General features: G+C 38.6%; 1 protein-coding gene across 3 annotated transcripts in view; it reads left to right on the top strand.

The window, feature by feature from the left end:
* LOC135090672 (dual specificity protein phosphatase 18-like) overlaps positions 1 to 10,368 on the top strand; it is a 10,769-nt gene extending 401 nt beyond the window's left edge. Inside the window, exons 1-5 of one of the 3 annotated variants that reach the window (XM_063987636.1) lie at positions 194 to 297; positions 1,535 to 1,706; positions 5,241 to 5,340; positions 6,032 to 6,204; positions 7,910 to 9,927. In XM_063987636.1, coding sequence (XP_063843706.1) covers positions 1,575 to 1,706; positions 5,241 to 5,340; positions 6,032 to 6,204; positions 7,910 to 8,158 — 654 coding nt within the window. In that variant the 5' untranslated portion in view covers positions 194 to 297; positions 1,535 to 1,574 and the 3' untranslated portion in view covers positions 8,159 to 9,927. Of the gene's footprint in view, positions 1 to 193; positions 298 to 1,534; positions 1,707 to 5,240; positions 5,341 to 6,031; positions 6,205 to 7,909; positions 9,928 to 9,950 lie in introns of those variants that run through there. The other 2 variants (XM_063987638.1, XM_063987635.1) reach the window with 2 other exon arrangements.
* Positions 10,369 to 11,500: the final 1,132 nt, after the last annotated feature.

Below are 11,500 nucleotides of genomic sequence, written 5' to 3'. Positions count from 1 at the left end.
TCCCGTTCATCTCGTGGCGACCCTTTACACTACAAGCCCATTAGTCTCAAACCCTGTAAAATTATGGATTTATTGGAGACCATCTACTGTCTGACGAGTCTCCATTTGTATATTATTTTAGGAGAGGACTATAATGCTCTATGCATTTAGGTGTTTTTTTTTTTTTTTTTTTCATTATCTTTATAGATCAACTCGCCTGGTCAACACACATGGTAGGGCCTTACCACCCTGAATCCAACTAAGACTGGCCGAGGGAGGGACACGCCCAACTGCTCCAGACAGATATCATTCAGACTAGTGGGTAGCACTACTATACATGATAATTATTGACTGGTTGGATGTATCTTTCAGTAATACAAATTAAATACAAAAAAATATATATACTGAGAAACTTATTCTATTGAAGTTTTCGTCTCAAATTAATAGTTCCATGATATAGGGAATGTTTGTTAGGTGATGCATGCCTGTTGTGATTACAAATGCATTCAAATTACCACCTCATGACCTGTAATCATGGCCACCATTGTGGTCCAATCAGGTCTAAGGTAAGCATTAATATCCTTTAATGTGAAATATATGTAGTTTGCTAGGTTAGGTTAGGTTCAAGTTCCCCACCCATAAACCCTGGTTCCCAACAGGGAATGACGGGAGAAGAGGCAAAAGGAAATATTTCCACCATGTTCTATGCTTAAAATAATCTCTAACTTAGGAAAAAAAAAATATATATATATATATATATATATATATATATATATATATATATATATATATATATATATATATATATATATATATATATATATATATATATATATATCATAATTTTTGCACTCAAAATGGAGTTTGATCCTGTTGTAAAAATTTACCTCAGTTTGGGTTTGGGCCCAGTTATTATCCAACCAGCCACTGCTAATCATTGACTACACAGCATACATTGGGGCATGTGGTTGCCTTGATGTCATTTGACTTTGAAAGAAATAAAAAGGAAATATTAACTCTTGCAGAGACTGAGAGGCTGAATGCTTGAGAAGATAGAAAGAATTGAAGGAAGACACTTGAATGAGTGCATTCAAGCACATTAAAATATAGATATCAGGAATGGACTGAAAGAGATGATAGTGGGAATGAGGGTATATCATATAGAATGATGAAAAGTAGAAACATTGAGAAAAAACAGCATTAGTGTTGCTGAGTCCCTGTATAATACAACTACATAAACTCACAAGCAGTGTGCACACTCCCACATGTTAGCCAATGTGCCATTCTAACCTGATACTCATAAAGTTTCCACACACATTGCTATACTCATTTTAGCTATTGTGTCATTTGAACCACACATTGCAGCTGCATTTTATGCACAGCACATTATCATACAAACAAGCATTTGTTTCCTCCAACAGATAATAGTAGCTGTAGATTATCTTTTTTCTCCTTTTCATTGTAGTGTTTTCTCAAATATCACAAGTACAGTGTAGTGAAATCAACCTGCCTTGTAAGGGCTATCTGAAGTTTCCACAATCACTTTTACACACAGGACAGTGGTATGCTCTTGAGACAGTGGCCATGAAAGGGTGATGGGGCTGAGCAAGGTGTGGCAGGGATTATGGGTGGGGCCGGCCCGGGCCATCTCATCCACCTTGCTTTCCCAACACAACATTACTACATTGGTCTGGGCCACACCTGAGGTTCACCTGCCACCACTGCATGTAAGTTTAATCTTATTATTTTTATTATTTTTTTGGCTACCTTTCTTTTTATAGTTCATTATAATTATCAGTTATTTTATTAGTGAAGCTGTTTCCATATGGTGTTCAAACATTTTCCCTTTCTTGTTTTTTTTGTGGCCCCTAAAATAGTCAGCCTCTCCTTTTGTTTATAATAGATCTACTTCTGAATCATTCATTAACCTGCATTTTTATTTTATGTACTAAGGAATCTGAGTGAGGATGATAATTAAGTCAAAAAAAAATCCACCCAGTAAAAAAAAAAGTTGGCCTTATCTTCATACTTTTCTTTTGAAATATATAAAATTGTAGGAAGAAAACAGAAATAGGTAAAGAGTTTCTGAATTTACCATTAAAAGGAATAAAAAATTAAAGATGCTGGTTAACTTTTCCATTACTGAAATGGATAGAATATGGCTGAAAGTAAATTAAAAGTCTTGTACATTAAGGCTGTAGGAGGGATGGAGTACACATGCAATTAACAAGTTAAGAAGAGCAATAACCATTGAAGTTACAGTACAAGATAAGAAGAAATGGAGCTTTATGGCAGTGAGTGAGAGATTTAAGACAGTTTGTCAGAGAATAAAAGATTTTGATTCCATTGAGTTTAGTAGTTAGTAGAAATTGAACTCCCCATATAGGCCTATGGGAGCTGTATTCCATACAATGCCCCTCAATTGAATTTGCGGCTGAAAGGAGAAAAATAAGTGTTAGAAATGACATATAACATCCAACTTTATGGAAGCTGTTATAGTAAGAGATGAGACGTGAGATTTCCTTTTGAGATTTTGAGAATAGGATCTTGCTAACTACATGCCTCCCCTCCTCCCATAGCCTTGCTGCACAAGTCCTTTCTCTCATCCCTATTTTGTCCACTTCTTTAATACAAGAGTTAACCAGTATTCTCTATCATTCATCTCTTTTCTGGTAAAATCTGGAACTCCCTACCTGCTTCTGTATTTCCTTCTTATGCTTGAAATTATTCAAGAGAAAGGTTTCAAGACACTTATCCTCCAATTCTTTTTTTTATTATTTTTTATTTTATTTATTTATTTTTTTTTTGACTAGCATCTCAGTGGACCTTTTTCTTTTTTCTAAATTTTTATTGCCCTTAGCCAGCACCCTTTTTACATAAAAAATTTAAAAATGTGTGAGGAGTTCAAGCCAAAGATAATAAAACTATGAGAAAACCCATTGAAGGTGTTGATCCCAAAAGAGGACTGTCTAAAAAGTAAATCTAAAATTACATTGAGAAGTGTCTTGAAATTTCCCTCTTGAAAGAGTTTAAGTCATAGGCAGAAGGAAATATAAAAGCAGTCAAGAAGCTCCACTCTACCAGTCAATGAAAAATTAAGAATGCAGTACAGTGGAAGTGCATGTGGCTGCTACTGTGGCTGTTTGAGCCTTGCTGAGGCTCATCTTTTCTTTTTGTTGTAAGACATCACTGCTCTTGTGAGCAAGGGTTCAGGAGGACATTGAGTGTGCCAACAGATCCTCCTGTTTGCACAGTCATAGCTCAAGATGACTCTGGTCTCTGGTCTGGTAGTTATAGTGCTTGCAGTATCCCTTTAGCCTGTCACTTATTAACAATCTTTAACCTTTGCATTAGAGAGTGGAGAGAATAGGGGTAAGGGAAAGTAGAAAGTCAGTTAGCTAGGGAAGAAGAGCAGTTTTTGTGAAAATAGTTATAGAAGTTAGGAAGATGCAGCCTTGTAGTGGACAGACATGGATGGCCATGTTGGACATGTTTACTTAACCTGAGCAAAGTTCAGGAGTCTGAACTTTGGGTGGGTGTTCTTTCTTGAGCTCAGGTTATTTAGTATTTTGGCTTAGATGTGTTAGTTGGGTTTTCATCCATTACCATCCAGCACTTGAAGGACCAGTCTTCCAGCTTGATCACCACTTGTGGGGACTGTGCAAGGTTGTCCAGGTGTGCCATTTCATTAAGATGGGTAATAGCCTGAGGCTACTCTCAGGGTTGAGGGAACATTGGCTTCAATCAGCATACCTGATGAGTACTACAGTTGTCCCCTATATATGCTGGGGGCTGAGTAACTGAGATACCCATGGATGTTGAGGCCAGGCTGTGACTGCCACTTTTGTTGTGAAACACAAAGGGAAATGGAAATGGATGTTGAAAACCTATGGGCTTTTGTTTGTTACTCCCTTTAGAAATATCCCTTGATGTCTCTTTATATAGATAAAAATAAATGTAAACATTTACAGCCTCTTTATTTAATACTGAAATACTTGAAATCTAATGATAATAAATAAAACTGAATAACCATTTGAGAAAATAAAGCAAAAATAAGCTTGTACTGACAACAGAGAGACAAAGAGTGTACCTTACCATGATTACTGGGGGACTGAGCAAATGTAGTAGGTTTATGGCAGGGCTTGTAGAATGGCTGTCCATTTGGCCAGTGAGTGTAAATTGGCACATAGAGTACAATGCAGGTTAATAGGCCAATAGGCTAAAGGGTGCATATTCACAGGCTAGTCTGTAGATAATTTAAACTATATAATTATGTTGAAACCATGTATTATGAGGGATGACTTGTGGTCTATTGGTTGGTGGGACCAAGGGCAGAGAGGAAAGGCAGTTCCAGCATAGGGTGCAAAGAGAGAGGAAGCTAGTGAAGTGTAAGGGTGCGTCCAGACAATTAGCCAGTGCCCGTGAGGACAAGCGGGCAGTTTGCTCATTGTCTGGCTTACTGCTTGTGCTCATTAAAATGCAGGTAAAGTGCCTGTGTTGGTAGTTTCGTGAAATTGCCTGACACTGCTCATGTCTACCTCACTCTGGTTATTGAATGGGTTTGACTGAGCCAGATTTAAACCATGTGGACAACACAACAGTTTTGCATGTGGACTTAGCCCACTTGTGGGCAGTGCCTGTCAAACTATGCTCAATCATGTGAACAGCCTTTAAGAAGCTGAAAGCAGGTTTGCTTTGCTGGTTTTAGCCAATAGAGAGAAGGCCTCATCTGATGTGGGGAATGGAGAGTGGGTCTGTTTGGAGGTGGCAAGAGGAGCTTGGGTGACAGGACCAGCTGGCTGACTACCATCTTTGCTTGGTGGCATAGGTATACTTGCCATTTGTCTACTGGTGGCACAGCCAAACACCACACCACTGTAGTATTCACACTGGCTCACAGGTACAGCTGGAGCACCGTATAGGCTTGATATAAGAATGTTATTTATGATCACAGAAGAGCACCAAAATATCATTGCATATCAGTGACTCAGATGAGAACAAAAAAATAAGTGTTTACTCGTCTTGATCACCAGAAGAATGAAGATAAACTATTGAAGATTTTTATTTTTTTCTTTCCTTTTTTATTTATTTATCTATTTATTTATTTGTTTTTATTATTTTTTGGGGGGTTCCCAAATTAAAAGCCATTCTTATTGTTCCCTTATGTACTCTCTCAGCTTCATGAAAAGCCATTTCTTACAAATATTTATCCTAGAGAGAATAATACCTTTATGTAAAATTCTTCCCATCATTTCTACCAGGAGGGGGTGAATGTGGTGCAAGTGTTGGTTCAAGACAGTCCTTCACAAGAACTTGGGCCACATCTGCGCATCGTGTCTCAGGCCTTCATGGAGTGCCAAGGTGCAATTTTCATAACCACTACTCTAATTATTTATTCCAGTCATTGGTTTCAGTTCTTCAGATGAACTTAGAAATTCCTGGTATTATATGAAAGTTCCATTGATTTGGTATATAGATATAGATAGATAGATTGAGAGATATATGTACAGACAGCTATGCAAAGTTTCATCACACTAATGTTTCATTTAGTATCCTGCAGTAGAGCAACCCTTTCATTATGATTTCAAGTACATCACTCACTTTAAACCATTTTAAAACATATTCTTTCTACAAAAGAATCTTTCCACACACATATAAATGTCCAAATTCTGAAGATCCTATCATGGTTGATCCCTATACAGCTATAAATGATAGCCTCTTCATGTTATTGCCATTTTTTTATTATTTAAATCTTATGAGGAGAGATCTCATTACCAATAAACTTAAGACTAAGACACTCTAAAAAGCAGTTCAAGGCAAGAATATGATTATTAATAAGTTATTCCAGACTAATATTGTTGATATTATAAAATAATGCAAGGAATATCAGAAACATATTAATCCAAAGCAGTTTAGGGTGAAGGAATACAATGACTGGAATAAATGAAAATTTTTCATGCTTTTTCAAAATCTACAAGTGTTAATGCTGAAAACACATTATTTCCTTTATCTGAATACTTTTCCCTCTCACAAGTGGTGTATGTACCTACAGCACGTGGTGAGGGCATGGCAGTAGTGTGTCGAGCAGGAAAGAGCAGGTCTGCAGCACTGGCACTGGCAGTGTTGGTGGCACTGCCCGAGGCCCACCTGACACTGAGAGAAGCTTACTTTACCATCAAGGCAGCCAGACCACTCATCAGACCCAACCCTGGCTTCTTTGCCCAGGTGAGTCATATTCATTAAATGTGGATTTGGGAGCTTTGTACCAGGTCATGTGAATCTCATAATTATATTTGACCTAGTGGTATATAATTTGACATCACATCCATCTAAACTTGTAGATTTCCATTCCCTTTGCTCTCTCTTAGACTTCTTTTGTTACCTTTGATTTTCCTAATTCATTAACTTTTCATCATATTCCACTGCAATAGTCTCAGATACTCCGTCATCTACCACAAACCACCTCTGCAGTTACCTCAAGTTGACATTTCACTCCAATATACTGCCACTAACCCACCTAGCCTGTACACTAGCAAAAGACCCTTCCTCTCATTTCTTCACTTCCCTATTCTAAACACTTTAAGGACCAGAGTAATATGAGTGCACATATATTCTTCTTTTCTTCATGATTTTCTGTTTCATTGGTAGTCCGGGAATATGATCCCACTAGACCAGTATGCTTAAACAGTACACAACAAGGTCACATAGCTGCATGGGGGGATGGATGAAGTTGTGGGTAAATTCATAACACTGTTGCTTTTACCAGTTACTATGGTGGAAGTAGGCAAAGTAAGCCCTTCTCATGTCATAACACCATGCCATGCTTCCACCAATCTTAATTGGGGCACTCACTATGGGTTGAGTTGCCAGTGATCACCAGCTGTTTTAATGTAGGAGTCAGTCAACACTCCCACACTTCTGTGGAGCACATTGTAAAAATTCCTCTTGTGATACATCTTAATGTACTATACTTATATACAGTAAAATCCCTCTTATCCGGCATCAACGGGACTGCCGACATGCCGGATACTTGAATATTACCGGATACTTGAATAGAAGTGAAATTATGTCCGCAATCACCACCCTACACTCACGCATCTTACCATAACAAAGATCAGCTGATCGCCGTGCTGCGTGTCACCACCCGCACTGCCACCTCACACTCACCAACACACAGTTGTAGCATTGGGCCTGTAATTGTGACTCCTTCTGATCTTTTCAAGCTGAACCACTCGTATAACACTTTGTCCATCGTTTCACCACGATGATACTGCAGTGTGTGACGATTTTCCGCTGCCTTTGGGGTGTCGGTGGCTTTCATGTAATCCCGCAACTTTTTCGTTTGGGATTTAATGTCATAAATTGTTGATGAGCCCATACCATATTCCGCCATTAGTTGCTGTCTGCTTTCACCTCTCTCTAATCGTCGACAAATGTCTGCCTTCTGCTTAAGTGTAAGCACAACACGCTTCCTCTTTTCTACAACTTTAGGCATGATGAAGGTGTCAGGCGATAAACAGTGCACACGTGGGACTGAGTCACTGAGTAAACACAGTGCAGTGGGCCGCAGGTGGCGCGAAGCAGTGTGCTCTGGTGGCGAGGGGACAAAGTATGCCTCGCGCGGGAATTTTAATCGATTTTATGAGTACACATTGATTTTTCATTGATTTTAAGGCTCGGGGAAAAATGTGCCGGATACTTGAAGCTGCTGGATGCTCGAATGCCGGATGAGAGGGATTTTACTGTACTATAAAACATTAATCTTAAGTGTTCATGCTAACAGTATCCACAGGGTCTGATGATGCACACTCAGCAAAACAGTTATTATAAGCTCAATACTTGTAACTAGGCTCTCAGTGTTTTCACATTTATTTCTAGTCTCCTACTACATACAGTATTTAGTTTGAAACATTTTTCCACTTTTCTACAGGGACTAATGTTTTATTTGGCAAATCCCCAAAAAGAATTGAGCAAGTATTATTTGTACTGCCAAGATATTGTGAAGGCTGAAACCATGCCAAGACAAAGGCCCGGCCAATATCAGACACACCAACTTCTCAAAAACACTAAAAAACCCAAGGCAGGATATATGAATTTGCAATGCTGTTGTCAAACTCAGTCTCTATATGTGCTATGGTTGATTATAAGAACATGTCAAGGAATAAAAACCAAGGTGTGAAAGGATGGGTTGTATTTCCTAAGAAGAAAGTGGCAATCCAGGGAAGGCATTGGGAAACACGATGTAAACAGACAAGCAGCAACTCAGGGAAGACATTGGGAGGCATGATGTCAACAGACAATCTTCACCATTGTCCTGCTAAGATCTGGCATCAAAACATGGTTGTTTCTTTCATAGGTGCTAGGATTTATAAAGGTGTATGTTCATTGTATAACTTAAATATTATATAACTTATATAGAGAAGAAAAATAGCATTTCGTCCCAAAGTGATGATTCATCCCGAACTTTAGATAATGTACATAGTGTTAAGCTTTTTTTGCAATATTTCTTGCTCTTTGCTTGATGATGGCTAAAAAATGTTCATAATATTTTATTAGTTGGTTTGATAACATGCAAATGGCATAAAGATTTTTTTCCAGTTGACCAGTAAAATTCTTTAGACTGGTGAATCTGGCAGTTTTTCCAGACTAGCAAATGCCCCAATTATTTCCTTCTGATCCAAAGCACAACAAAACATTGTACTGCAACTTTTAATTGATATTGATTCCATTGGAAGCGCCATCAGAAGTACTTATCTACCATTGCTGCTAGGCCTGGCCTTATCACCACACTACTCAGTTTACCTCAGAACTAACACAATAAAAACTCACCTCAGTCTGTGGCCTACAATAAGGTGAACCAGGAAACACTCCTGCCACTGAGGATCCAAGGTGTACTGTACAGAAAAGGAAACCACTCATGGGCAGAATTGTGGCTCATTTATTTGGACTTGATTGTACAAGTCCAGGATTTTTCTCATGATAGATGGGGGTGAAGGCAGGTGGTTAGTGACAAGATTTTGAGTGTTATGATAAAGAAGCCATAGAACAGGTGCTCTCACCTCCAAGTGGAACCCTGCATTATGATACACACCTATCAATTCTGGTTCCTGAAATATACCTCCCATAAGCTATGAATCAGTCACATCAATCAGTAACTTGCCTCAATAGAGAACAATTTATTAAAAGCTCAGGCTGAACTCAGAATGGATCCATGGAACTGGGGAGGAAGGCTGAACCTCCAGATGACTTAAGATCCAGCTGAACCTCCAGATGGCTTAGAACCCACCTGAACCCCCAAAAGACCTAGAACCCAGCTGAAACCTCTACATGGCTTAAAACCCAGCTGAACCTCTAGATGGCTTAGAACCCAGCTGAACCTCCATATGACTTAGAACTCAGCTCCAGACAACTCAGAATGCATCTTTGTACTAGAATCACATCAACCTAAACATGAAACTGGCTAAAAAAAAGATGGTTACACTCATTGCACTTAAACTCAAGAGTGCAAACTGCAAGTCAGCAAGAGAAATAAGCAAATGTGGCTCTAAATCCTTCCTGAGCAGAGACCTGCCGCATTAAAACACATCCTGTACAGCATGGTAACACACGAAGAAAGCAACAGCCAAAAGAAGGACACAGGCAAAGCATGGGCAGCAGAATGAGATGTATGTGTTAACTGTATAGAGCACAGAAATTAATTGAGAGCTGTTTGCTGGTGGCCTAGTGTGTATCCACAGCACATCCACAATACTGGCAGAGGTTGTTTCCTCTTCACTGAATCATCCATTTCCATGGTGAATGGGAGGAAGATTCATGGAATGATCTCCAGAGAGGTATAGTTTTGTTTTCCTCTGCTGGGTGAGGTCATTTAGGTATATATAATTACATATGAGTATATTCATGAAAAAGGTTTTTGATTTAAAAAAAAATTATTATTAGCTAACTGATTCATAGCCTTGTTCTTTTGGCAGCTGATTCATTATGAGGAGGAGGTGCTGGGAACAGCTTCTGTTGCCATGGAGGAGAGTCCATACAGTGAAGGAAAAGAACTGCTGCCAGCTGTGTATGTGGAGGAACTGCAGCAGGCTTTGTGTGGTGGCACCTTTACCACCTTTGTGTCCATATATTGAGGGTAGGAAGCAACTTTCTATTATGTATGTGGATGACCTTTTATGGTGGCAACCTTACTAGCTTTGTATCTCCATGGTCATCTCAGGAAGCCAGTGTCATGTTCTGCTTCTTATTTCATTTTCTACTTAGGTACAACCAAATGCAGATATAGGAGAGAGAGAGAGAGAGAGAGAGAGAGAGAGAGAGAGAGAGAGAGAGAGAGAGAGAGAGAGAGAGAGAGAGAGAGAGAGAGAGAGAGAGAGAGAGAAACAATAAAAAGACAGGTCATAAGGATGCTGAAAAGGATCATGAAATGTAAAAAGGAAAATAGGGAAGTTAGAATCACATCAGACATCTCACCTACACCACCACCACCACCTCAAAACTCTCTGATCATCTTTCTGATTTCTTTGTCTGTTACAGTTATACCATTCACTTCCAGCCTCCACATTTTCACTGACATCCTCTCACTTCTCATGAATCTGTACTATTCACAGCCATCCATTACTTCTACTGTAGCTGCTCTTTATCCTGTTCTTGCTGCTTGTCACTTCACACATCTCCATGTGAATCAAGGGAAAGTTAACAAAAGGAAAATAATTCATCTACAGTAGTAATTAATAACAAAAATACAGGTGAAGGAATGAAGTAATTAAGGAAAACCAAACATGTGGAGAAAAATGTATGACCAGAGGTGAGCTATTCAAGACTAGAATGCAGCAATGAAGTAGTCAAGACAACTGAGAACTGGAGTGAACTCTGGACCAGAAAACTGGAGTGACTTTGATCAGAACTATGGGTGAGAATGACTGGGACCAGAAAAACCGAGCCAAAAATATCTTCCAAGATAATATTTTGTATTTTGTAGTTCATTAAAATTTTAATGATAGTAGTAACAGTAATTATGAAGATAATAATTATAGTATTGTGTCATTTATGAAGTAAATGGGCATCTGTTAAGTTATTCCTTTATTTATATGAAATTATGGAATGTAAATGCATGTAATACTGAGGTATGTATGTACCCATGAATGAAATATTAATAAATATACCTTGTTTCATTTTCAAATTACTAATTATTCTTTGTGATTTTTTTAAATGCTTCAGAATATAGATATTTCTTGTGCTTCAGATATTAGGAAACATTAAAGGTTACTCTGAAAAAGTTCTGCAATTACATTTGTACAAACAAGGACACTATACTAGAAGGACCACTCCAATGGGTAACCTGGTCACCACACAAAGGCAGCACCACCAAGCAGCCAGAGGGATAAAGCACTCAGCCATCTCACTGAAGAAAGTTGGGAGAGGTGCACTTTGTCCACTCACAGCTTTTTATGTGCAATGTAGTGCTCAGATCATTCCAAGTGGAATAATGAGTCGTTCTTTATTTGCTTTCCTAAGGATCCTG

Source organism: Scylla paramamosain, chromosome 35 (assembly GCF_035594125.1).
Source record: "Scylla paramamosain isolate STU-SP2022 chromosome 35, ASM3559412v1, whole genome shotgun sequence".
NCBI lineage: Eukaryota > Metazoa > Arthropoda > Malacostraca > Decapoda > Portunidae > Scylla > Scylla paramamosain.
The sequence above is the reverse complement of the archived record's forward strand: the minus strand, read 5'-3'. Positions and strand labels throughout refer to the sequence as shown.